General features: G+C 38.3%; 2 protein-coding genes across 5 annotated transcripts; both read right to left on the bottom strand.

Moving 5' to 3' along the window:
- Positions 1–514: 514 nt before the first annotated feature.
- Positions 515–14,251, bottom strand: lss (lanosterol synthase (2,3-oxidosqualene-lanosterol cyclase)). 3 transcript variants are annotated; one of them, XM_058392831.1, is made up of 24 exons: positions 14,105–14,251; positions 13,613–13,781; positions 12,002–12,140; positions 11,797–11,905; positions 11,371–11,492; positions 11,177–11,273; positions 10,931–11,066; positions 10,050–10,158; positions 9,858–9,976; positions 8,658–8,755; positions 8,541–8,568; positions 8,396–8,452; positions 8,162–8,233; positions 7,245–7,295; positions 7,003–7,152; positions 6,819–6,915; positions 6,471–6,576; positions 6,325–6,390; positions 4,968–5,057; positions 4,711–4,881; positions 4,516–4,594; positions 2,815–4,132; positions 1,619–1,815; positions 515–616 (listed from the first exon to the last, which is right to left on the bottom strand). In XM_058392831.1, the coding sequence occupies exons 1-22, from the start codon at positions 14,116–14,118 to the stop codon at positions 3,986–3,988; spliced, it is 2,226 nt and encodes a 741-aa protein (XP_058248814.1). In that variant the 5' UTR covers positions 14,119–14,251; the 3' UTR covers positions 515–616; positions 1,619–1,815; positions 2,815–3,985. The 3 variants fall into 3 exon arrangements, with proteins under 3 accessions (XP_058248814.1, XP_058248815.1, XP_058248813.1); XM_058392832.1 differs by having other exon boundaries at positions 3,983–4,132; XM_058392830.1 differs by having other exon boundaries at positions 1,619–4,132.
- Positions 14,252–14,750: 499 nt separating this feature from the next.
- Positions 14,751–27,743, bottom strand: mcm3ap (minichromosome maintenance complex component 3 associated protein). 2 transcript variants are annotated; one of them, XM_058392829.1, is made up of 29 exons: positions 27,607–27,743; positions 25,787–27,436; positions 25,417–25,652; positions 25,216–25,297; positions 24,937–25,084; positions 24,384–24,586; positions 24,165–24,304; positions 23,724–23,921; positions 23,329–23,597; positions 23,005–23,167; positions 22,234–22,394; positions 21,853–22,076; positions 21,118–21,380; positions 20,899–20,999; positions 20,589–20,720; positions 20,278–20,391; positions 19,602–19,754; positions 19,309–19,506; positions 19,152–19,220; positions 18,922–19,047; positions 18,654–18,807; positions 18,090–18,348; positions 17,876–17,973; positions 17,298–17,688; positions 16,890–17,129; positions 16,636–16,765; positions 16,148–16,333; positions 15,865–16,012; positions 14,751–15,112 (listed from the first exon to the last, which is right to left on the bottom strand). In XM_058392829.1, the coding sequence occupies exons 2-29, from the start codon at positions 27,249–27,251 to the stop codon at positions 14,942–14,944; spliced, it is 6,222 nt and encodes a 2,073-aa protein (XP_058248812.1). In that variant the 5' UTR covers positions 27,252–27,436; positions 27,607–27,743; the 3' UTR covers positions 14,751–14,941. The 2 variants fall into 2 exon arrangements, with proteins under 2 accessions (XP_058248812.1, XP_058248810.1); XM_058392827.1 differs by having other exon boundaries at positions 27,560–27,729.
- Positions 27,744–27,856: the final 113 nt, after the last annotated feature.

Raw genomic sequence — 27,856 nt, 5'->3', positions numbered from 1 at the left:
CCACCATAACCTGGCTGGTTTGGATGTTGAGGTTGGTAAGGTATGTTACCATAAGGAGCATTTGGATTGGGACAAGGTTGTCCAGGCTGCTGTGGAAAATTTGGGTTCATAACTGTGGAATTTTCTTCTGTAAAACACACACACACACACACACACACACACAACATGGGCAAAAACACATTTAGTGATGATCACATGTCATTTTAATAAATTCGATATAGTCTCTATTTATCTCAATTTAGCCCTAATTACATAAGATTACGTAACAACAAGGCCTACAAATATTATCTTATGCAACTCACAACCCAACACAGTTATTACATTTATGATTGAATTATATAGAGTGTATAGTTATTAATCTATTTAAATATTAACTTATTTATAGGCTGATCTATAAAAACAGATAAAATCGTCAAGTCAGACCTAACATATTCTGTCAGGAAAGTCCAGGAATAAAATGCTCTATGGCTTCATTAAATAGCAAAGATATCATTGTACACAATTAAATACTGACCCTTGAATTGTTGTATTATTTTCATAAATGAAAAGTCTTTCCTGGAGGATTAATGACAGTTTACAGTTAAAGAGCACTCTGGTTGTTAAGAGTTTGAGAACCCTAGAAAAAGAGATGAAATAACAGTTCAGATGCACTGTGGAATACCGTCAGTATAATATAAATATTTCGGTAATGACCACCAGAATCTCTTGTTGTTCCCTGAACTGCAGTTAGGAGCACTAACAATAAAATATTTTATAATTTTGGAGATTGTTTAGTGGGAATTGTCCTTTGAATGCCATAAAGAATTGAAGATATCAGTGTGATATTCTTAATCACTTCCTCAATTGAAGAAACTGCTTTATCCTGATCAGGTTTGCAGTGGATCTGGAGCCTGGGAACATTGGCCATGAGGTGGGATTACACTATCAATAGCATACCACTGTGAGGTCGGGTTGAGATCATAATTTTTTCTCTTCTATTTTTTTCTATTATCTCATTAACTGAGTGAGAAGGGAAACTGGCTATTACCTGAGGCCTGTTTTATGCCTCTTGTTTTGAACGGCTAACATGTAATATTAATATGTTTATTAGAGATACTAAGTGCCTTTTAAAATGTAAAACACAATGAATAATCCATATTATCCTTATAATGCTCCATAATGAAGTCATGACACTGGTGACATGCAGCACTGCTTTTTGTTAGCTGTCCTTACACTGAAAAGATCTTGCTGGCTGCAGCACATTTGCAAATAATGATGCAAATGATATACATCATCATAACATCACATTGCTAAACACTGCAGTTGACTGTGGCATCTTCTTGACAAAAAAAAACCCACATTGAATGGTTTACATCAAAGCTTTTTAAAAACAATCTCTATTCAATTACTAAGACGGCCCAGATGCTTATCTCAACACACGGAAAACATGAATCAGCCAGAACACTTTTGTGCTGATGTAACACACCTAAGGTAGTTGCTGACTAGCTGTGACTAGCAGCTTCACAGCAATGTTTTTGTCAAACTGGTTTGAGTCTACAGTCTCATAATAGATAGGATCATTCCAATCAATACGTAATTGCAAATAATACAGTGAGGAGATTGACCAAGACTAACTTACCTCAAAGTCGTCTACAATAAGGAAAGGGTTCAGTAATACACCAGGCAGCCTCTTGATGTTGAATGTCTCTTTAAAGAAAGCCTGAGTGCTTTACCTATGGGTGACTCCTCATATCTAAATCCTACCAATGGGAGCACTGCTTGTGGGTGTAACATGGGTTTGACTTCCTCAGCAGGGAGTTTCCTCTCTTGACAGGACTGTGTTATATCAAGCATACAATATTTTTCAAAAAATAAATAAATAAGTAGATAGAATACGGTTTGGCAAAGCTCAAACAAAGGATATATGATATTAAATATATGAAAGTGTAGTTTTATTCAGTACTGTCTACTTCGTATCTGTGTACCTTGTGTAACTGTAACAATTGTATGATGTGTAGATACCATATCAATATTACTGAAAGTAAATGAAGCAATATATATAGTAAATAAGTACAAACTTTATAATTACAGGCCATGAAAAAAATGAAAGAGGGCAGATCAAGCCGGTTTGAAACACCCTTGTCAGCTTACAGTCCAAACAAGATCACACCACCTTCTCATTGTGACAGGCTGCCAAACTGGTTCTAGGTAAAATGTCAACACTTGCTAGATCTCCAAAACATATAAAGGATTTGTAAAGCTTGACAAGGTTTTACTGAGCTTTGCAAGGCTTTAAATTGAACTGTTTATTTATATAAATTTCATATATTGGATTGACAAATTGGATAAAGTAATAGAAACATTAACATTATGCCCACACACACACACACGCACACGCACACACACGCACACACACGCACACACACACACACACGCACACACACAAACACCAGTATGTTTGAGGAACTAACGCTTCCGTTGTGTAAATCTCTTTTGTCCCAAAACTAAAACTATTCCTAGTACTTGAAGTAATGCTTGAACATATCTGAAGCTCACACAAAGGTATTTACTTTGTTTCTTGCACTGGAATGTTACTTTGAAACTTGACCTCATTGAAGTAGAGGTGATGGGTGTGTCCCAATCACTGGTTATGAGTGAAGAGCCAAACCCATGGAAAGTTGAACATGCTGATATGAAAGCAAGTTGGGGAGAGCACTTACTGCAGTGATAACTACAATAAATCATTCAACTGAAAGGAAATACCATTCCGTGCCTAGTAGACTTGTACTCAAAACTAATTCCTCACAACAGCAGCAAGACAAAAACAGAACTTACAGTATATTTCACATACAGTCCCCTCCAAAAATATCAGAATAGTAATTCCTATTATTTAGTTTTTGCTCCACACTGAGGACATTTTGCCAACAAGAAAAACCAGTCAGTCACATGTTCCAATAACATGGTCACTTAGAAAAGGGGTGGTTTCAAACAAAAGGAGCCATGTTCTGAGTTTAACATTATCAGATGTGAAAATCAGGAAGTTAAAACTCGAAAATTAGATCTACTGTCTCTTGGTTTTAAACCCAAATGCCTTCAAGTTCCAATACTTTTGGAAAGTAAAAACAAAAACAAATGACTAATTAAAAAAAGGAAAAAAAAAAGTCATACTATGTTGCTTATCTAAAGGAGCTGAATGGGGGAAAGGTGAGGAAGAATGATGACTAAATCTTTGTACACACTCCATACGCTTTAAAACAAATAAGAACTTAGGCAAATATCTACAGCGTTGTATCTCGAAGTGGGGTCTGGGGATTATCAGTGCTCTGTGAAGAATTGCCATGGGCCATAATTTTTTTTTTTTTGAGTGGTGGAAATCACAGCAAAGCATTGCTGTCATATTTATTATTGAGTTCTTATCTAAATATTAGGTTAATTCACTTGAACTATATGAGCGTAAATCAGAGCTTTGTATATAATCTCATCTTCATGTACAAATTTGAGTAAAAACATAATATCGAAATAACTCATAACATTCTATTACAAAATAATGGGCCTCCCATATGTAAACGTGTGTATGTTATACGGTTTTGGGGAAAAAATTTTTAAACACTTGATAGGTGTCACTCTCTCGAGTGTGTGTGCATGCATCAGTGACAGTGTGTATATACCTATTCACAGTTAACAGTGTGAGGATGTGTGTGTGCAACGTATATATATATATATATATATATATATATATATATATATATATATATATATATATATATATATATATATACTGTATATATATATATATATATATATAGCAGCGCGACTCAGGATTTTCTCTGAGCGAACCCCAAAAAATTCAGTTAAATACTATTTAACCATGTAATGATTTAAAAGCAAATCATCTGCAATCACAAGAGAGCATTACTGACTGGTCAGCCTTAAAAGCATCATATCGGTTTGAATGAGAATTAAATTTTTACTTTTAGTCAGTAAATAAAATTAAACACTTCACAGATTATCTTCCAGTGCCTCCCAGTTTCCGAGCAAGTGAGCTTGAGGGGTAGAGACGCATGAAACGGCCCAGAGTCCAAACTGGAAACATGTTTCTATAGGATGTGTAACTGATGGCACAGCTCTTGTTGAAAACGCCAGAGATGTTTTCCTGAAAATGGTGACAAAATGTCAACATCAGGGGTATTCGACTAAAATTTAACAATTAAGCTTAACAATTAATGATTAGTTAATTAATAATGGCCAGTTATGTCATAATTTGATTGCTTCCCCTACATTATTTTTTGATTTTTCAGTCAGACATGCTGATAATATTTCACTATCAGTCGATAATTGGTCTATATCTTCATCATGAACCATTTTCTATATGCAGGAACAGCTGATAGTACAACAGACAATGATCAATTAAATCAATTACTTTTTATTTGTGTTTATAGACTTTTATATATTTCAGTTTGAAAACATCTTTATATTTTAGTGTAAAACATTTCGATCTTTATTGTAGCATTAAACACAGAGAAAAGAAGAACTCACTTGTGGCCAGTCTCCATTGGGAAGCTGCTTGTCAATCAAAACCTGTATTCCATGCTCAATGACCTTGCAATCAGGGTACCTGTTGTATATAAAACCAGTAAAAACATGAGAGATGAGACAAATGTAATATAGTTTCTGGAAAGATGTGGAACCCTACAGGTTTGTGACCTTAAGACCATGCTGACCACACAGTACCTGACAGCCATCAGGCCCAGCAGAGCCCAGCAGGTATTATGGATCTGGGAATTTTTGCTTTGTATATAGCACCTCTGCTCACACGACTCAAAGTCCTCTCCCCAACCTCCGTCATCCATCTGCTTAGAGAGCAGGAAGTCACAGGCACGCCTCACTTCAGCACAAACCAGTCTGAAACACAGAAAAGGAACATGACTCACATAACTCAGTGAACTACTGACTTCTAGACAAACGCTTTATAGATATCAGTATCATACCCATCATATCCATCCTGGAAATTATGGCCCATGCATGCAAACGCCTCCAGTCCGAACCATACTGCATATGTAAAGCACACACCCCATGACCTGAAAAGTATCCACAAACCAAACAATAACATGTTACTGGAGTGGGTAGGGATGCAGTCATGTGTATAAAGTGAAAAAGTGAAAAAAGCAAAGGGCTTAACACACAGCCTTGTGGTGATCCCGTACTCAGGCTGAGAGCTGATGGGTAAATCTTGGGCAATATTTGTCTTCTCTTGTGCAATACGGGTAAATCTTGGACAATTTTTGTCTTCTCATGTGCAATATGGGTAAATCTTGGGCAATATTTGTCTTCTCATATGCAATATGGGTAAATATTGGGCAATATTTGTCTTCTCATATGCAATATGGGTAAATATTGGGCAATATTTGTCTTCTCATATGCAATATGGGTAAATATTGGGCAATATTTGTCTTCTCATATGCAATATGGGTAAATATTGGACAATATTTGTCTTCTCATGTGCAATATGGGTAAATATTGGGCAATATTTGTCTTCTCATGTGCAATATGGGTAAATCTTGGGCAATATTTGTCTTCTCATGTGCAATATGGGTAAATATTGGGCAATATTTGTCTTCTCATATGCAATATGGGTAAATCTTGGGCAATATTTGTCTTCTCATGTGCAATATGGGTAAATCTTGGGCAATATTTGTCTTTTCATATGCAATATGGGTAAAGTGCAATATATGCAACTCCCTTGTGCAATATTTTGGTGCAATATGAGTAATTGTTTCTTTTGTAATTTATGTTAAGTGTGTAAAGTGTAATTTGTGTATCCTGTGTAATATGTGTAAAGCACCTAATTTCGTTGGACATGCCACAGGTTCCAATGACAATAAAGATGAATGTAGCATAGAGTGTGCGGTATTACACCATGCATTTATACTATAGTCTTCAAGTGAGGTCCCTGAAGCATAGCCAAGAGTTATTATATTTATTATATTTACTATTTATGTATTATAAGCATTTATCTGTAATTAACAGCAATTTTGTTCAGCAAGAGGAAAGATAAAGTAAAATAAAAAAAGTAATATAAATTGTAGTAAGCCTTTATATTTATATATACGGTTTTATTTATTTATTTTTAAGTTAATCATAGCCTCACTTCTCAGATTTAAGAATCCCTGCTCCTGGCCATATCATATATTAGAGGATTGTCTATTTAATTTGCCTTCTGAATTTGGTATAGAATTAAATATAGAATCCTATTACAGGGAGTCAGCATTTACTTTGATTAAAAACTTTAAGTAAACTGAACAACCAATCATTTTGCACAAATCATTTTGCAGCTCTAAGGCCTACCCTTCCCATGAACCATCAGGTCTCTGCAGCCTTCTGCAATAGTCAAGTCCCTGCTGAAGCGTACTCCTATAATGACACATAATTCATCTTAAGTCATGGAAGAGCTTTGAATTTCTTTAGATAGTCATAGAGGGGACTAGAGGTACCTAATCTCCTGTGCTCTATGCTCTGGATAAGCATGATGGAAGTGCTTCAGAGCTTGCATCACAGCTGATGTGCACTCCACATAGGTGTAGTCGATCATGATATCACCTGTGCCAGGACACAGTAAACAAATCATTAAACATATTCAAATAATTAATTACATAATTCATAAACTATTCAAAAGAGCCATCAAACTATAGGGGTGACAATTCACTATATATGACATAAAATGATAAAACTAATATCTGTGGAAAAAGATATTAGATATTACAATAGATCATTATATTAAGTATATATATTAAGTAGGGTCATGATTCTACCAATGTGGCTTTCTCAAAACATTTGCTCACCAAACACCTCTGATGGGTTGAGCAGCTCCAGAAGTTTTCCTCCACGTTTGGTCTCATATGTGGCAAAGCCACCATCAGAATTTCTCATGCTTAAGAGCTAAAACACACAGCAAACATTACAGAGACTTCAGCAGTAGACCCAGAAAAACAAAACACATGCTGACATGTTGTCTTATGGCTGTACCACGTTGACTGCATCAAAGAGTCTTTGTGAGGGAATGTGCTCTGTGATAAAGCTGCACTGCTCCTGCAGTAACATCACTGACTTCAGGCCCTCCGCTGTGCAGTCAGCCACGATCCAACCACAGTCACGTGTGCTGAAGGGAAAGCCTCCCTGATTCATACACGTGCACACAATTAATATTTAGTTTCAAAAAAACCCAAAAGTAATTTTAAAGGTTAAAAGTGAATGTGAGCTATCGGTACCTTGTTCATTTGTCTGTAATATTTCTTGTAGTCTGGAGGATTTTCTTTAACCTGAAATAATAAAAAAAATGTTTCAAATACAGTACAGTACACCAACATGACCATCACCCTAATATTAGCATCACACTACTGTTACACCTACTACTACTAATACTATTTCTATAATTACTACTACTACTAATAACAACAATATTAATAATAATATATACTACCAGTCAAAAGTTTGGACACACCTTTTAATTCCATGGTCTTTCCTGATGTTTATTTCTTTCTACATTGTAAAACAATGCTGAAGGCGGCCGAAATACACAATAATCTCGTTTGAACAGTTGATATTGAGATATGTCTGCTACTGATGCTCTGTAAAGCCTTCATAACGGCTCTAATCTGAGGTGCTGTTAATTGGTGATTTCTGAGGCTGGTAACTCTAAATGAACTTCTCCTCTGCAGCAGAGGTCAGTTTTGGTCTTGCTTTACTGGGATGGACTTCATGTGAGCCAGTTTCATCATGGTGCTTGATGGGTTTTGCGAATGCACTTGACAATACTGTTCTTGCAAGAACTATTCCAGAACACCTGACCTTCGTGTCTTAAAATAACAACTGACTGTTGTCTTTTGTCATTACATATGGAATACTTAAGTCCATGTGTGTTATTTCATAGTTTTACCCAGCATTGTTCTAGAATACAGAAAATAAATCCCTAAACAAAAAACATTGAATTAAAAGGTGTGTCCATACTTTTGACTGGTAGTGTACTAATAATAATAACTTTCAAATGCATAGCACCTTACACACAACCAGGTAAGAGTGTCAGATTAATTATAAATGTTTTGATAAAATGCACAGTAATATGATCTGTTTTTGCATGTACGGTGAAGGCATTATGCCGTAACTATTATGTATGTACTGCTCTTACCTGAGTTAGATCAAAAAACTGGTGGGCCTTCATTAAACACTGTGTAAACTTGGGGTCATTCTGTGCGCCTGCCTTTACAAAACAGGAGGGTGTAATGTTTAAATGTTTACAAGTCTTGCATTTCCACTGTTAAATCTTACATGTTGCTTACATTTTAATGCCTCAAGGACAGTATCACTAATAAACAATGCTATATGGCATTGCATACAGACAGTTCAAACATGTTCTAAATACCTCAAGAAATGCTTGGACTGCAAAGGCTGTGTCCCAGAGCTGAGATCCATTGGTTCCCTGTGGAAAATGCCAATACATGGAACATGAACAGGACCAGGTAGATAACTAAGTGGCAAAAAACTAAAATGATAAAGCAGAGACAAACCTGCATCTTTAAGCCATCAAGACCAAGCCTGGGAAAAAAATTATACACAGAAAATATTGTTTATACCTTTAATATCAGGATAGCATAGGGAGTATTCTAGACTTGTTTATGACTAACCAGAGGTAGTCTGGGATCCTTGCCACATGCTCCTGGAAGGCAGCTGAAGAGGGTCCATCAACATACCAGCGCACCAACATATTAATGGTTTTTGAGATCTGAGAATGCAGTGGGGATATTGAAAATAATGCTTTAATGCGATAGTAACATGTTGCCAGTGATAGGCTATTTTGCAGTACCACGCATGTGCTACTGAGAGAAGTAAACAGTTAAACCGGTCTTTGTGTTTACAACTGCATCAATTCTCTTAAGTACACTGAACGAAATTCAGCTGGCAGGTTGGTCCAGACATCTTGGAAACATCTTGTTTTTGGCTGTCACTGCATGTCCCAAACAATTCTCATCATTTAAATTAAAGATATACAGCTCTGGAAAAAAATAAGAGCCCACTGCAAAATAATCAGTTTCTTATGTTTTTTTCTTCCAGGTTCATGTATTGGTGAGATGAACAGTTTTGTTTCATTTTTTGTGAACTGCTGACAATATTTCTCCTAAAATCAAAATATATCTATTGTTATTTAGAGTGTATATTTAAAGGAAAGTATTTGCAGAGCTTTAATAACTCAAATAAAACAAAATGCAAATAATTTGTAAACAAATAGTGTTGATGCTTTGGCTAAATAACATTAAGAACTCAGTATTTGGTGGAATAACCCCGATTTGCATGCGTCCACCAGTTTTTCACATTGCTGTTGGCTAACTTTATACCACTCTTTTTGCAAAAAAGCAAACAGCTCAGCTTTCCATGATGGTTTGTGACCATCCATCTTCCTCTTGATGACATTCCAGAGGTTTTTAATAGTGTTCAAATCTGGAGATTGGGCAGTGCTCTCTCTTTTTTTTCCCAGAGCTGTATATTTTAGATATTTCAACAAAATTTGCTAACATCTAAGGTAAAAATAAAACAACATCCTTAAAGTAAACATGCTAAATTTAAGTCTAGTACACGTATCCAGAAGGAAAACAAAGACCCATGCCTTAAAATGTCATAAATAAAGGACAGAGCCTTTTAACTTCATTGTGCAAGTTGCAAGAGTGCAATGAAAGGATAGGTATATCAGTTCAAAATGACATATATACATTTGTGTGTGTTATCAACAGGTATCAATGAGATTGAACAGATTTATTTGCAACATAAAACAGTGAACCTCTGTTATCTATCATTAAAAAAATATCTAACAAAACCAACATGTAGCTTACCGGTCCGATGCTAATGCACTTTGTAAAGCGATCGTCTGCTTGGATGTGATCGTACAGCTCTTTCACAGCTTTATCTCTCAGAGCAGTACTGTGATAAGCCTCATACAGGTTCAGGAAGGCTATGAATTACAGCACAATTAGACTATTTCATTAAAAAGCAAGATTATATTACAGAAATAAAGCTACACTTACAGTAGGCGGCAGTGAGCAGAGTGCTGTGAGGGGTGTACATGTCTGATGCAGCAACGTTGTTTCTTTGAGCTGGCCAGTTAATAGTTGAATAATCCTGGACGTATAGTTCCTGTAATAGCACATCATAATGTTTAGTTAATTCATTAATCCCGTAGCATGTGATAAACAGTAGGTCAAATAAAACAAATGAGGTTTTTTCTGGATTTCTTGTAAAAGGTAAAACAGTACTTCAGTTCTAGTCTCTGAGGAGCTGTTAGCCTTGCATTCCAGCAATACTGGTGCTACTAATACTAGTATGTAAACAGTATTGCTGTATGTTCCTCATGTTCATAACTATATTTCTTATTAGTTTCAAAGTAACAGCAGAGTAATATGCTTTCAGACAAATTACTGAACAAGATATGGCTCTTGTCTATTTGTATTCACCAAATTTGCTTTTATATTACATTTACATTTATGTACTTGGCAGACTGTGTGTGTGTGTGTTTCAGTTAGCTTCCTAGCTCATAAATCAGTATATTGTGTACACTGATGACTCAATTTCTGACGAAATGACTTATTACACAAGTATTTGTGTTCATCACCCCCCGGCATTCATCGACGACAGGCAGGACATATATCTTTTTGACATTATTGTTTAAGAAGTTTAAAGTAAACTATGAGAAATATTTTGTATCGTTCTGTTACATAACCTTGTAACATTTCTAGCTAGTGGATTTTTAAAATAAATAAATAAATAAATAAACACCTAAAAGTCGTTAGACTCAAACAAACTGGATAAAGAAGTGACGTGACGTAAAATCTATCAAGATCTCACTTTCAACAAAGACGTTTAGTGTTATTAAAAGGCTCCCCCTGCTGATGTGGTTGTGTAGCTGTACCTGTCTCAGGCTGAGCACCAGTGAGTCCTCCTGCGCAGACAATCTGACAGCATAACAGTAGCTCATTGGAAGGTAAACCTGCCTGCAGTGGCACCACAGAGTGGACGGGTGCGCCGGCATCCAAGCAGGAAACAACCTGAAATCATTTTAAATTAAAAGGACACCTTAACTAGATGGATGTCTTTAGGTGTGCAGTACCATATGTCATCATAGGTAATTAAGGACAATTATCTAATGCATCTGTACCACATTTCCGGAAAGAGCGTGTTCATCCCTTCCCAACTGTACACATTGAGGATAGCCAACCAGAACTTTCCCCAGGACGGTATACCAACAGCACCTCCTGTTAGAATAATCATAAAAAATGAAAGATGCATTTGTGCACTTTTTTAAAGTCAACATGCTACAGTTTGCTTTATAGTTAAGAGCTAAAGCCAGACCTTTGGTTTGTAGGTTGTTCCTCGCCCGCACCATATCTGGGTCATCAGGCCCAACTCCTAAGATTCGCAGTGTGGTGTAATTGAGAGCTGTGCCAAACACAGTCGACTTGTCTTCTACATGCCTGGAAAAATTACACTTTATTCACTGGCTCATTATTCAGTTCAAAATTAGACACAGATTTATTTTGATTAAATGTCCGAGACATGATTAATGATATTCGTTCATTATTCGATATAATAAATATCATGAATAATAGTGCCATTCAATCCACTCTAATTTCTATGTTGTTTTATAAAGGTTTTATGAAGATACAGAAAAAGTAGCAAAAAATGACTACATTCTTCACCATTTTTATTTTTTACCAGTCAGATTGATGATTTGTATTTCGAACTCATAACCAGAACATGTAAGGAAGTCAAACTTACAGACCCCAACCACCGTCTGGCAGCTGCACTGAACGTAGATACCTCACCATCTCCTTCTTCCAGGCTTCTGGTAGAGGGATTTTAGCAACATGACAGGTTATGAGGAGACCTGCAGGAAAAAGACACATTCATCACATGATTACATGATGTTTTAGAGGACATATGTGAGAACATATTCCTCCATAACATTTTTACTATGTGGTACCAGGAAGCAAGAATAGTGGCCCTCCATAGTCTCCAGCCCAGTGGCCATCCTCAGCCTGGAGATGGCTGTAAAACTCCATCCCCTTCTGAGCGGCTTCAACCACTGTGTGAGCTGCAGGGGAGTCTGGAACAAACTTACTCTGATGGGAAGAAGAAGTACAATCAAAGTCAAGCATCTGTTTCAGGTTGCTGTGAATTATAAGCTTTTGCTTGTTATTTCAAATAATAGCTGCACTAGTCTCACTAGTATTAAATAAATGTTAAACATTGTTCTTAGTATTCATTCAGTTTAATTCAGCTTTATTAATATACTTCCTTTAACAATGGACATTGTCACAAAGCAGCTTTACAGAAATCTAAATAGAGATTTAGATAATATAGGTGAAACTAGCTTGTATATAAAAAAAAAGGAAGGCTAAAAATAGTTTTCTTATTGTTATCTGTAGCATCACTGGTTTTGGCTTTTAAAGTGAGGCCCTGAACTGATCAATAATCTCAGATCAGCAGTTTCTAAAATACTGAAACCTGCTCATTAGACACCAAAAATCTTGCAATGATCAAAGTCACAGAGATCATGCTTTTTCTCCAGTCTGATGTTTAATGTGAACAGCAACTGAAGCTTTTGATCTATACATGTATGATTTTATGCATTGCGCTGCTGCCACATGATAGGCTGATCAGATACACTATATTGCCAAAGGTTTTGGGACACCCCTCCAAATTCTTGAATTCAGGTGTTGTTTTTCAGACGCTGGGCTTGGATACTTAGTTCCTGTGAAAGAAACTCAATGATTCAGCATACCAAGACATTTTGGACAATTTCATGCTCCCAGCTTTGTGGTGGGAACAGTCTGGGGATGAGCCCTTCCTGTTCCAACATGAACACCAGTGGATGAGTGAATTTGGTGTGGAGGAACTTGACTGGCCTACACAGTCCTGACCTCAACCTGATAGAACACCTTTGGGATGAATTAGAGTGGAGACTGTGAGCCAGACCTTCTCGTCCAACATCAGTGCCTGACCTCACAAATGTGCTTCTAGTGAAATGGTCAAAAATTCCAATAAACACACTCCTAAACCTTGTGGAAAGAGTTGAATCTGTTATAGCTGCAAAGGGTTGGCCAACTCCATATTAAATTCACGTGCATGTAAACACAGACATCCCAGTTTTGGAATGGCTCGCAGACTCCGCTCTAATTCATCCCTATCAGATCGAGGTCAGGAAGTTCCTCCACTCCAAACTCTCTCATCCATGTCTTTATGGCACTTGCTTTGTGCACTGGTGTACAGTCATGTTGGAACAGGAAGGGGTCATCCCCAAACTGTTCCCACAAAGTTGGGAGCATGAAATTGTCTTGGTATACTGAAGCATTGAGAGTTCCTTTCACTGGAACTAAGGGGCCAAACCCAAACCCTGAATTCAATGATTTGGAGGCATACCACAAAACTTTTGGCAATATAGTGTATTGTGCAATATAGTGTAAGTGGAGGGTGAGTGTATATAAATAATTTCCAAAATTACATCACCTTTAGCTTCTGTAAAGGTTTAAACATTACATTCATCTGAATAAACAAACTATGAAAGAAACTAGTGGTGGTTCTAGCTGCGTACTGTGTCAAGACCCAGAGAGTGAGCCTCCAAGAAGTTCTGCTCCCTCTCCTCAGTGTCTTCATCCTTCAGGTACTTCCATGTCTGCCTTCCTTCCACATTACTGAGCCTCCAGCGAGTCAGGTCTGTCACTGCGGGAGTCTTATAGGGACCCCCTCTTCTCCGCACACACCTGAGAGAAAGGTGCATATGTACATAGACACAGTGAGAGTAGTTTATGTGCAAAAAATTAATGAACATAATAACATAATGCATTTGTCTACATTTAAAAATAAATGTAATAATTAATAAATAAATCTATGCATGTATGTATGTATGTATGTATGAATGAATTAATTAATTAATTAATTTTAAAACTATATATATAGTTTTAAGATTAATTCATAATTATATACATATATATACACTATAGGTAGGCGTTTATACACAGCTTGGAGAGTTTTTATTGATTTATTTTTACATATATTGCCATATATAATAAAACACACTACTTACGTCCCTTCGGTCATCTTTGCACTGCGTGGTTAAAGCTCTCCATGAGTTGAAGTACTGCGAGTCAAATTTCGTCCGACATCGTCGTTCCTCCCTCGCTCTAATAGTTTTTTGGGTAATGTAGTTCATTAACCTTTTACAGGTAACATAAAACCGCCTGCTTAATGGACAACTTCAGACCACATTTCCCATAATGCTTAGTGGCGCCGTCCGAGAGAGTTTCGCCATGGAGAGACCTGACCAGAGGACTGATCAGCCAATCATAATCATCAAAGGCGGGGAAATGGGCGTGGTATTCAATTTTTTTTTTATTTACATCGACACACAGCTGTATCTAAAGGTAAAGCCAAAACAATCATACAGAAAATACACACAAACACTGGGAATCAGCAAAACATGTTAAAACGACTTTATTTCAATATGTTTAAATGCAAAAATACATTCCCTAAATCTCAAAATGATGCTTTAATCATAGCAATGAACAGTATTTTACATCACCAGCACAAACAAACATAGCTTAGATTCACACAAATGTTTATACACAATCATGCCAGGGTCATTACCAGGATCTGGACATTTCAGATGTTTATTTTATTAAAGATTTCTTGAAATGAATGGTGTGTAAAAACAAAAATACACCATATTTATAAAAGAAAGAAAAAGGGGGGGGGGGTCTAATACTTTCAATTCATTGCATTATAAGGATCTATAGTATTATAAAGATCTTCCAATCGTTCTCAAACCCTGACAGAACCTTCAAACACAATACGTTATCAGTATGTAACAAATATTGACCAATCATGCAGAACCAGTGTTATAAAAATAGCAGGAGAGTTTTGATCAGTCTTCGACAATTTCCAGTAGGCTGTTTAGTTTGAGATTGCAGGCCAGCTCCTCTTCCCGGTTTGCTAATACCAGTCTATTGAGCTCTTTCAGTCGTTGGGTTAGAGACACAGTTCCCCTTCTACTGTAAGTGGAAGGCACCTCAGCAGGGTCTTCTGTTTGTGGTTCCTAAAACAGACAGATTATGTAAAAAAGAAAAAGGAAAGAAAAGAAAAGTAGGATACTGTGCTATGGGGTACAATTTACATGCAACACCACACAAAATAAATAGGGACTACTGTAACGGTGTTTTCTTTTTAATATGCATGGTTCATAAAGTCAGTGACACTGATTATGCAAGGAATATTAAACAATAGTATACAGAATACTGGTTCAAAATGAACATTTATGACGTTACACTGATTATTGATGAAGGAAATGTAAAATAAATAAATAAACGAGAGAGGAAATAACAGATGAGAGCTAATAATTTTTTTATACATATTCTATATTTTATGTACATATTCTGTATTTATTTATATTTTATTTTTTTACCTACTCTGAAAAATTGTAGTTTTTATATTTTACATTTTATCCTCGTCTTTTTTTCCGACCTTGTTCCTTTTTCCTTTTCAAGGGTCAAAACAGTTGTGTAAGCATTTCACTGCCTATCATACTGTGTACGATTATGTATGTGACCAATAAAATTTTAATTTGATTTGAAATTTTGATAATGTCCGTGATGCCAATTAAACAAGGAATTTTGACTGTTTTATGAAACTACAGTGCATGGAAGACTATTCCAAAATGAACTTTAATTAAATGTTATATCAATTTGTGGTGACTAAAACTAAAAATGGATGATGGAGAGTCTCCAACAACACAGAAGGCTAGGTACTGCAGTAAGGGCAATAATAAGGAAGCAAAACAAAGCTAAGCACCTGTATTCTGGAGGGAGCGGATGCTCTGGGGCACTGTTTGGGAACAAGAATCTCAGGCATGGATAGCAGTGTGGAAGGCACAAACAGAGGTATGGAGACAGAGTCCAGAGGTTCCAGAGCTAACCACTGCTGCAGCTGTTCTTCAAACCTGAACATACAACAGAAATATCATTGCTTTTATCCAAACGTTGGACATCAACCATTTCTAAATGTTCATAAAACCATTTGTAAATGTATCTTCTCGTAATTTCCATTTAATTTATCTAGAATAAAAATAACTAACCTCTGACTTTGAGCCTTCTCTTGTTGAATGCCGGAGAGCAGTCGTTGGGGCAGCAGCTCCTGAGGTGAAGGAGTGTGGGAGATGTCTAAAACAGACGGCTTTTCCTCTGTCTCCATCTGACTCTGGAACAGTCTCTGTCTGGGGAACCGTGCTGGGGTCAGAGGGAGTGTGGAGCGCAGATTGGACCTGAGAGAAAACAAGTTAATTTTGTACAAATGATTTAAGCCCACTGTATATTAGAGAATGTAATTCATGTGTTAAACATGGGGCAATATGGCAGAAAAGATTCTCCCTATGGAGAGAATGACTTCCTTTTGACTATGCAGAATTAACAGCTAGAGATTATACACTCATGACATCTTGATATATATTAGGATTTAAAATAATACTGAAAGTAAAAGTAGAAAGTTGAAAGTGTGGGGGTTTTAATGCTCTTGGTAGTTAAATGGAGGACGTTATTCTGTGCCTCCCTTCTCTCAGATACTTACCGTACTGTGTTCTGCCTTTTCTCCGTGTGAGTGCTTTTCACTGCCGCTACCCAACTCTCAGGAGGAAGAAAACCTTTAAGCTGCTCTTTGTAATAATACACCAAAATCTCTCCTTTGTCAGTGAAAGCATCTATAACAGACAGAAAGACATGGTACACCTTGACAGGGTAAACAGCTCTGAAAATGTACATTTAAAAGAGCAATTCGGTCTATTTTCAAACTGCATTACAGTACATGTTACTCAGGGTCCTCACCTGCCGCTACTGGACTCTCTGCTATGTGCCAATCTTTCAGTCGATGTTCTATGCAGAGGATCAAAATGTCATCCCAGGGTATGTGATTAGAGGAAATCCTGTCACACTGCTGCAGGTGTTGAGCACGTACTCTTGCTAGCAGGTGCTCTAGATGTGACATGAGGAGAGGCTGGCTTTGGACAGAGCTGGGGATCTGGGACACATACTCAAATATGGATGTGCACAAATGGGGCCATGGAGCTGATGAAAGAGAAATACTTGTTATACTGTTATATACTTGTTATACTGTGTATTATTTCAAAACACATATTTATGCCCCAAAGAACGCACCATACAGAGTTGATACAATATTGTGCTTTCAGTTTTACAAGGAATCTATAAATTCTACAAATTTTTTAACAAACATACCACTATGAGGGGGACATTTCCACTCGGGGATCTGCAGGCTGAGTATTGCTCTTTTCATCCAGTCCAGGTGCTGTGGGGAATTCCAGTCTAGATGTGGCACAAGCTTTCTGTTCTCAGGCAAAGAGAATTCGGGTGGGGGCCAGGAGATTCCAATGAGCCTCTCGGAGCTGACCACATCTGCCAGATAGACTAGCACGCTGTTATATAGTTGGATGACAACCTCTGGTTCCTGGGATGGCAGAGCTGCCTGTACCCTCTCCTGCTTGTCATGAAGGAACCTGCTGTGAAATTCGCGACACAACCCTCCTTCTACAAACTGGAGCAGAGGCTGAGAGGAGAGGACTGTAGAGGCTGGAGAGTGAGCAATCAGCCAGCGCACTGCTTCACTAAGCTAAAAAGAAAAAGAAAAAAACATTAGAAAGAAAGAAAAACCATTAGAAAGACAGAAAGAAAGAAACTTCTCCACAGAATGTATCTATATATAATAATTCAAGCTTTAGTTTTAAAGCAACAATATATTTTGATTTTTCATTATGAATGTGTTAAACAGGATTAGTAGTAGTGTAATAGACACTGACCTGCTTGGATCCTTGCAGATCAGTCACGCTCCCCGAGAGATGGATAAAGATGTATTCTGATATAAGCCCATCTTGAACTAATGTCTTCAACATAAGTACTGTAAAATGAAAGTGATAACTCCATTTGAAATTGATCAAAAAATGATAAAATAATAATAGGCATTACAAGCTTAGAAAACAAGGTGATTCTATTTCAGCTTCAGTCGTTGTATACCTTCTTCTAACTTCTGGTCACTAACTGCTCCTTCAAGCTGGTCAGGTATGAGCAGTACCAGGGGCAGTGCAGTGTGCCAACCGCTGGCCTGCTGAACCTGCTTTAGCTGGAGGAGGGCAGAGAGAAGGGGTACGTCCTCCTCATCAAGCCCAGTGCAGGGTAGAGGGGGCAGTAGCATCATCAGGGAGCTGGTACCAAGGAGCTGATTCTGCTCCTCCAGCAGGCTCTGCCCCTCCTCGCTCAGAGGCCCATGGCTTACCTGTAGACACAGTTTCTCTTTAAAACTATAATAATAATAATAATAATAATCATCATCATCATAATAATGCTTATTATTGTTATTACTTTAATACATGTTTAACAACGTGGTATACAAGCAGCTACGCTGCACTATGGATTCCCATTATAACTGAAAAATCTTTTTGGAAGTACAAATACACAATTCACTGAAAAATTGGTTGCATACCAAGTAAAGTATTAGTTGAATGCTTGTGCCATTTACTAGTTTATAGAAAACTAAAATTAACAGACAAAGATACACTGGTTTCATATGATAGATGTCACCTTTATGCAGATGTGAACTTTGTGGGTCTTTTGTTCAACATCTCTCAAGCTGTTACTGATGACCAGAGTTTTGAGTTGCCCTTCTGAGTCTTCCATGCCTTCTTCTAGCCTCTCTCCACCACCAAGCTTAACTTCCAGCCATTTGGTCAGTGTGCTAAAGGAAAGTCATTAAAGAACAAAAGCATTTTAAACATTTTTCTATATACTGCTTTGAACTCCAATGTGCCAGGGTTAAAAAAAACAATAGCTGCTACATAGTGTCTCTTACCTGCTCATGTTACTGTCCTGGTCACTGGGTAACAGAAGAGTGGCTTTCCAGAAGATTCGGTCAGGTGGATTAGGGGTGCTTTCAGCCACCAGAGTCGGCAGGTCGAGAGGAGACCACACACGCTCACTGAAGTAATAAAAAAAACAAAAACAAAGTATTGATCAGTCTGATTACCTTTAAAATCAGTCTGCAATTATTTTTGATACATGTACCCTAGCACAGGTTCTTACCTTAAAAGCAAACTGTAATAGTATTCTACTCGCATTTGGCGAATGGTGTCATTCCTCGTTTTTAGTAACCTGTCATTAGTTAGAATTACAATGTGGTTAATAGTTACAAAACTAACCTAAACATTTGCAAGCCTTATGATAGAAATGGTAAGGTTACCTTGTGCAGGACACTACCATGTTTCCTGCATTGCCCAGGTTGATGAGACCTCGAGCAAGTGTGTCCATAGATGGGAAGGATGGAGCACTTGGGACCAAAGCTTTCAGCTTGAAACGAGGATCAACACAGCATGGGGCTGCTGGGAATCCACGCATCTGCCTCTTCAACTGTCTACGTACTGCTACCACATCACGCCACCTAAACACATGAGGACCCACACACATAATTATCTGAATTTTCTTGATACAAAACCAGTCATGTCATATTGACTGATACAACAGTATATTACACACCTCTTAATAAACTTGCGTATCTGCCGTAACTGTGCATTCACCACCTCTCTGACCAGGCATTCAATCTCCTTATCCAGTGTCTCCTCCACTAAGCTGTTACACACCTCCTCTGTGCATCGAGCAACACATGCAGCCTTCTCCTTCAGTGCAAGTCTGTAGGATTAAAATTTGTATGTTACATGAACAAATTTCACACAAAGAAAAGTAGAGTATATGGCCAAAATTTTGTGGACACCTGGCCATTACATCCATATTTGAACATGATGAATGCTATAATATGCTCCACTATTCCATAGGTGCAGTCAGCAATCTAGTTCATCCGAAATGTGTTAACTTTGGTTGAAGTCTGTTCGATTTCATCCACTTCAACCTTGGCAATCTATGTCTTATGGACCTCGCTTTGTGCACAGTGGCATCGTCATGCTGGAAAATGTTTGGGCCTTTTAATTTCACTGAAGGGAAATTGTTATGCTACATCATACAAGGATATTCTATACAATTGTTTGCTTCCAACTTTGTGGCAACCGTTTGGAGAAGACCCACAATATGCATGTGCTGGTCAGATGTCCACAAACTTTTGGCCATATGGTGTGTTATTACAGAATGTTGACCATTTTGAAAAGCAAAATACTATCAGTTCTATTATCTAATATCAAATTAACATGTTTAGACCAACTTTATTTCCATATCAGCCATTTCCCGGGTGCAGTGGGCAAGGACCTCCTCGCTGATTTCAGCACACAGCTCTGAGCTCAGCTTGTCCAGGAAAGCCTCTCGTTCCTTTCTCCTCCTGGAATAAAAAACAATAGGTACAGAAGCTGGCAAGTAGTATGCGCTATATGGCATCAGTAAAAAATGGTATACATGTTGGGCATCTATAAAAATGTTTTAATAATGTTATGAGTCCATGCTTAGGAGTTATGTGTTTTATAGCAATTCAATTCCATTAGACTTTAAATCAAAGAGAAGAAATGGCAATACACACACCTGTCTTCCTCCAGCTTGCGTTTCTCCTCAGCGATTCGCTCCGTCTCAGCCTTGATCTCTGATGTAGACACTTCTCTGAGCATCTGAGCCACAATGTCACTGATGATTGTCTGAACCTCACTCTCACTCACACTGTAGACAAGCAAAAGAGTGTAAAAGGGTACTAACATATCGCAATGTCTAATCAAATGCACATTAGTTTAAAGTAACTCATTGGGAATCAGGTATCAATACTGCCAATAAATCCAAATCCACCTGTCATTTATGACTGGAATATATTTAAGACATTTGTGGCCAAAAGTGTACCCACCTGAGAGCTGCAGAGACGTACTGAGCCCCAGCTTTAGCTATGTCTAAGACTTCATCCGTCAAGACCTCCTCCACCACAGACTCCACTTCAGCCATTAAATCCTGCAAAAAGTACATAATGATGCTGATGACTGTTTAAATATACATGCATTTATTAATAAAATCTTTTTAGTATAATAACTGGTTGAAAGGATCCTGAAACCTCATCACCTGACCTCACCTGGTCTGAGTAGGCTGGTTCTCTCTTTGGAGAGGGAGGTTTGACAGGCTGGGGCTGAGCAATAGGTTGAGCAATGGGCTGGAACATGAGCTGGGGGTTTACTGGGAGCACTGGTACAATATGTTGTGCGGACTCTCCAGTCTCCTGTGTGTCTTCATGCTGGGCTACGTCCACTGCTGCAGGGGTCTCCATAAACAACCTTGGCTCTGACAGCAATTTGGGTTTGAGCTGAGGTCTTGGATCCAGTTCAACCAGGGGTTTTACTTCAGAATATGAGAGAAGGTAATTAACCCACTCTGTAAAGTCATATGGCTACAGACATGGTGTTAGACTTAACATGCATTCATTATATAATGTACAAATTTGGGAGCTTTGCCTTTCAGTAATCATGTGCAAAAAAATGAACATCTAATATGCTCATTAAATGTCTGGCAATAGGTTATCATCCACATTACATATCCTAGAGCATCCTGTATGCAAATGCACTATGTATTTGTAGAGAACAAAAAATCCTAGACACATAGATGGGTTACAGAGAAAAAAATATTTTCAAATCTTTTATATGAAGGTTTTATCACTTCTTATAACAATTCTTTAATATCTATCAGTAAGTAGTGAATGCAGAAGCAAGCTTTTATGCTTCTTTAGGAGTAAATATGACAGGTTTTCATCAAAGTAACCTTGATTCAATACAAGATCACTGTTTGATTACTACAACATGATAGGCTAACTTACCTTTTTGGGCAGCAGGCAATGACTCCAAGGAAGCTAAATCTCCCCTGTATTTATTGCTTGAGTCAAAGCTGCAGACTGGTGTGTGCTGTGGTGGATTGGGCAGTGGGCCTCCATTCACAATCTCCCCAACCAGCACACTCTTCTTCTTCTCAATGTCAACTGACCTCTTAGGAGGAATGGGTAAATCCGGCTCCTGGTAGGCAGTACGGCTCAGCTCAACCATGCTAGAGAAATTACACAAAGAAAATCCATCTGTCTAAAACACTTGCATCGCCACATGTACATGGAAATTTAAATTAAACTTCAAAACTAAGAGCACATGCTAAATTGTTAAATCTTCCCAGACAGGAAGGAAAATGTTAAGAATATAGAGGTCATTACCCATCAGCAACGTTAAGCCCATAAAGCTGCAGAAAGTCTGTGGCTTCAGAAGCATTGCGAAACATAAGCATTCGGACCAAGTCCTCCACAGGGAAAGTGGTGGACCTCTGAGAACCCACTGTGTAGGCTATATTCAAGGCTTTCAGTGCAGCACATCTTACCTAAAATAATAAAATAAAATTACAAATAAATCAACCGTAAGTGAATCCAAGAGATCGTCTTGTCTGAGGGTGGGTGCTGCAAGTTTTTACCCAACCTATCAGGAATCACACCTGATTACACCAGTTCATTTTGATCAACTACTAAGTGTTGCTCCTGTTTGGTTGGAATGAAAACCCCAAGATGAAGAAAAGCTTGTAGACAATATTAGACACCATCTTTCTATGGTTATGCTGGCAGTGATACGGTGATTTCTGATTTTTTTTCTAATTAAATAAAATATCCCCAATACTCATTTTGTCCATAAAATATTAAAAACCTGAAAGGAATACATTACAATTTTCTTTCACCATCACTAGCAGATATATCAAACAAAATTCATGCAATCTTACTCACAGTAAGAGGTAACAATTTAGTCTGAGAATTTTCTACACCTGGAATCAAAATTCATTCATCTTGATACAACTTTTACATCATGAGGATGTTCTTTTATTGAATCATTTCTTCAGTCTTTCTTATCCTTTTAATTGCCAACATAGTATTTGTAAAATACTCTAAATACTTGACAGTTCACTTATTAGCATACAACTTATTTGTTTAAACAGCACTCACTTGGTTAAAGTATCTGTGGAGAATGCAACCAGAAAGATAGGATGCTGCTTTCACCAGTTTGAAGAATCTGACAAAGTTGTTGCTGTTATGGGCTGCAAAAGCTTGGACTGCAAACTTCACCTCCACAGAATCCCGGACCTCTTTGCGAAATTGCTGAACCTCACTTTCAGGAAAAACAACAAAAACAAATTTGGTTATATCATCATATTATACGCATCATACAAAGTATGACCAAAATACATTTGTCCAACTATTACGGAAACAAAATGACATCAAGCCTTAGTTTAACTGTAATACATTTAATTAATCTATCTAGAAGCCTACCGAAGAATATCACCATCATTGAGTTTGAGCAGAACACTGTACTGGCGAAACTCTGCCTCATTGGGGCAGTACACATTTTTGGTAGCCAGGTCCTGGTACATCTCTTTCAAACTCTGGAGGCACTTTGTCATGTTCTCATTATTAATTTTTGCATCGAAGGACATCATAGGTTCCTGGCAGAGATGGTGAGCACAGTGGATGTGGAAGCGAGCGCATTTCTCTATTAGAGATACAGTCATCGGGTCACAGAGGTGCTGCTGTGTAATATCCTGCGAAGACACATGACAAAGACATGTCTAGAGTACAGCTTTTAATACCACCACAAATTTTATATATACACATATATGAAATACATTTGTATATACATATGTAGATATATAAGCAGTGAAGCAGACCTTGCGAATTCCTCTGGTTCTGTTCCAGACAAAATCGTACCAATCTCGGTAGTTACCCTCGCCCTGGTCCATTATCTGAGTGACCAGATAGTGCATTGTCATGGTAAGCACTGGCAGAGGCCGTAGCTCATGCGGGAGAGGCTCCTCCTGGTCAGCAGATGACCTGCTGTATTCTTTAATGGCAGCAGAGTGGTCCACCTGTAAAGCAGAACAGATTCAATTCAATCGATGAAATTATAAATAAAGTGTTCCTATCTTCTCTGTTATGGCACCATGTTATGGCCATGTTTCAGGATGTCCTATGTTGGCTTAAACAAACTAACTGCCAACTTGATAGTACAGTGTTCATGAAGACGTTTAACCCGAGGAGAGTGATTTAAAATATCATAATAGGAGCTAAGTATTTTATAACTCGACTGGAAAAATGATCTGAGGAGAAACCTTTTCTGTATCAGGAACAAGTTCAAAAACGCTGAGTTGGTTACGAGTTTCTCTCATGTAGCGCTCCTTCTCTGGGCACATATCCGGACATGTGCCCACGAACACTTTGGACATGTCCAAGTCAGTTCTCTTTGACCTCACTTAAAAAAACAAAACAAAAACCCTTTAGTTGCATGTAAAACAGAAAAGGCATGCAGGTGAATAAGAACATATATTTACACTGGCGAAGAATCTTGTCTCTCTGCTCAAGAAGGCGGTACTTTTCTTCTGCTGTTTCAGCTATTTGACCAATCAGAGGCTGAAGCGCTGATGGCATGATGATCACTGGTCGATCTGTACTCTGACCTTCTGAGCCCACATCCTGTTGGGGGTCACTATCAAACTGGAGGGTTTTAGCTACAGAGGATTTCTTGACAGGAGATCTGAATGAAGAAAAAGCATACTTCAACTTAAAAAAAAAAAAAAAAAAAAAAAAACTAAACAAAAAACAACAAGAGCCAGTGGATATGTCACAAGGCAGGAGCAAGAAAGCAAGCTTTATGTAAAGGTCAAACTAAGACAAGCTAGATAAAATTGTTAAAAACAAAACTAGGGGAGTTCTAAGTGAGAACTCGGTGAATAGTAAGTTGTGTATGCAGCTTTGCAGGTTCATTAGAAATATTATTTTTATTATTATTAATGTTAATTTGACTGGGCTGTTGGTATCAAATTCACACAAAACTATACAAATATTTCAAGAATACTCTAACAACAAGATAATTTGAGTGTTTACCCCTTAACAAGTGTAGTGCTGACAGCAGGAGGTCTGGGAACTGGCTTTCTCAATGTGGTAAGCTGAGAGCTCTCTGGCCTTGACACATCTCCTGCACTAACCACGTCCGTGACCTCTGAAGGTTGCTCTCTCTTTTTTGTGCCCGGGTCTGAATAGATTATTATTTCAATTTTACAGATTTCAGAATTATAGAATATTCATAAAATGAAAAGGACTCTTTCATGTAATCATGTAATGAAATCAGCAAATTGAGCTACCAAACACAGATAATGTACTGACTTTGTTTCTTTCTTTGCCAAAATATCTGGATTTCAGTCCCCTGGAAAATCTTCCCCTTCTTTTTTGCCATTGATGCAGATGCCTGTAAGAGAAGTGAATACTAGCATTACAAACTGATAGCCCATAATGCTGTATACATTTAAATGTTATATGCATGTTTGATATGAATATTCAAATGCATTTGATTATAACAGAACTTACATGATCATAGTAATGGACAATGACAAGATTTTTTTCAGGTCTGCAGAACACTCGTTGCATTTTCCCGAAGCGGCCAAAATGTTTTTTGACTAGGTCTTTCTTGTTGAGGTTGGGTGGGATTCCCTTGCACTGTATGACAGTGAATTCAGAAGGAGAGAGACTAGACAGGCTATCAGTGCTCTCCCCACGTTCAGCTCTTCGAGATGGGGTACTTGTCGCTACTTCAGGCTCAGAAGCTGCAAAGATATAAACAGACTAATTTTAACTCTGGAAGAAGTGCTGGCACGACTAGGGTTCAGATAGCACCTCAACTTATACGCTGGAAAACTGGCTTGATCAAGAGAGATACAAATACAAAACGAAGCATTACCTGGCTTCTCTCCTTTTTCCAGAACATGTCTTATGGGAGCCAGAGGTCTGGGTGGAGTAAGTGGAACATCCACATCTGGAACTGGGGGATCTGGTCTCTCCACAGCAGCCCTGTCAATGGTTCGCTCTTCTTTCTTGTTGACTGATGCCCTCATTAGTCCACTCAGTGCATTCTTAAACAGTCCACCTGCAGCTCCTCTACTTCTATTAATGGGCCGCTTGGATGGATGTCTAGGGCCTACAGATTCACCTTGCACATCCTCAACTTTGGAACTTTTGACCTGACTAGCATTCGGATCATTGGGCTCTTCTTTACGTTTTATGCCCTTCCCAAGACTTCCAAGAGCTGCATCTGCTGAGCTCTCTTCATTTCTCATTTCTGGACTCTCTTCAGGCTTTGAACCACTAAACGCAAATGAAGGTTGGCCAAAAACTGTCTGGGGCTGAACAACTTTTGCAGAGAAACTAAATGCAGGACTGCTGGAAATGCTGGTGGATTGAGCAGCAGTGGCAATGCTGCTGCTGCCTGAGGGATTGGCAGGTTGAGAAAATGTGAACTGGAGAGTGTTTGCACCAGTCATGCCACCTGTACTCTGAGGCATGTTAGCACTTGTAACCGAGGCAGAAGGTACTGCTCCGGGCTGGGAGAAACTGAACCCTAGAGTGCTTGGTTTTACACTGGTGAAAATAGAAACACCAGAACTACCAGAATTACTGCTGTCTGAACCACATGTGACTGGCTTAGATACACCAAAAGGCTGAGGAGCTGGAACAGGTTGGACACTGGGAGGTACTGGACTCACACTAAATATAGGTTTGAAGACATTTTCATTTGGAGGCTTAAAGTTAAATTTTGTCCCATACGCACTAGTCTGTGTGTTGCTCTGACCACTAACAGCAGAGCTGGTGGTAGCAAATGCAGATGGCTGTCCAAAAGATGGCTGAGATCCTCCGGTGCTGATGGAATTACTAGGCAGTTGCGAGTTACTGGAGGAAATGCCAAATCCAGATGTGGTTTGTCCAAATCCAGCAGTCTGACCGAATCCAGAAGTCTGGCCAAATGCCTGCACTTGACCAAATGCTGGAGTCTGACTCTGTCCAGTTGAAGAAGGAGGTGCTCCAAATCCAAGTGTTGTCTGACTCAAAGCTGGCTGTCCGAAAGCCGGTGCTTGAGAAGTGGAGGAGAACGAAGACGACTGTCCTAACCCACCACTTTGACCAAAAGAGGTTGACTGACCAAATGATGATGTTTGGCCAAAAACAGATGTTTGTGCAGACCCTTGAGCAAAAACTGATGGTTGGCTAAAAGCTGAAGGTTGGCCAAATGGTGTCTTCTGCCCAAAGCCAATGTTAGGTGCCGTGCCACCCTGCTGACATAGTGACTGGAACAGGCCACTACTCTGACTGACATTACTGGGTGTCTGGAAAGCACCTTGCTGTCTACCAAAGACATTATTAGGATTCATTCTGGACAAATGAACACATATATCCTGACTGTATTCTAAAGTGCAGGGCTAGATTTTAATCTCAAGTGTAACTGTCTATCGCTTAGTTCATGAACATTATGAATCCCCGAGGATGTAATCCGGAGTAAAGTTTATGAAGATCTTTCAGGTGAACACGTCTGCCGTCTTTCACGATAAACCTCAACCTGGAGTAAAAGAGAAGGTAAAAGAACAGTTAGCTAGCTAGCCATTTGAGGTTACTTACAAGTAATCCACCTTTATATCAAGCACTGGTAGCTAACTGACTACTACGTCGCAATCAACGTTACCTGGCTTACTCACTGGACGCCTCACAATACCCTGCTGCAGTTATTACCTTAGCTGAATGCCAAAATGACCGGATCCACATAAAATTAGGGTTTTGTTTATGTTTTTCGCGACACCTTAGCTTGAGGCAAACAAGCTAACAACGGGCATTTTCTTCTTCGGTTGTGATGGCGGGTTTGTTCCATATCACCTACAGCACTACTGCTAACGTCTGGACGAAAGAGGAAGTACATCTTCTTCTGCCGCGTCCTGTTACTTTATTTATTTTTATTTTTATTTGTTGTTTTTTTCGGGTTGTA

The sequence above is a fragment of the Hemibagrus wyckioides genome, linkage group LG06 (genome assembly GCF_019097595.1).
Source record: "Hemibagrus wyckioides isolate EC202008001 linkage group LG06, SWU_Hwy_1.0, whole genome shotgun sequence".
NCBI classification, from domain to species: domain Eukaryota; kingdom Metazoa; phylum Chordata; class Actinopteri; order Siluriformes; family Bagridae; genus Hemibagrus; species Hemibagrus wyckioides.
This window is presented reverse-complemented; position numbering and strand designations above follow the sequence as displayed.

Excerpts from the sequence above, each read along its gene's own strand:
- lss (XM_058392830.1), bottom strand. Across the intron at positions 6,577-6,818 it reads CAACCCATCAGAGGTGTTTG|GTGATATCATGATCGACTAC; the intron begins GTGAGCAAATGT and ends GTCCTGGCACAG. Across the intron at positions 4,882-4,967 it reads TTCCAGGATGGATATGATGG|ACTGGTTTGTGCTGAAGTGA; the intron begins GTATGATACTGA and ends TCTGTGTTTCAG.
- mcm3ap (XM_058392829.1), bottom strand. The coding sequence starts at position 27,251 with ATGAATCCTAATAATGTCTTTGGTAGACAGCAAGGTGCTTTCCAGACA. Across the intron at positions 22,077-22,233 it reads GGGCTTAACGTTGCTGATGG|CATGGTTGAGCTGAGCCGTA; the intron begins GTAATGACCTCT and ends TAATTTCTCTAG. Across the intron at positions 16,766-16,889 it reads AGAGAGTCCAGTAGCGGCAG|ATGCTTTCACTGACAAAGGA; the intron begins GTGAGGACCCTG and ends TGTCTGTTATAG.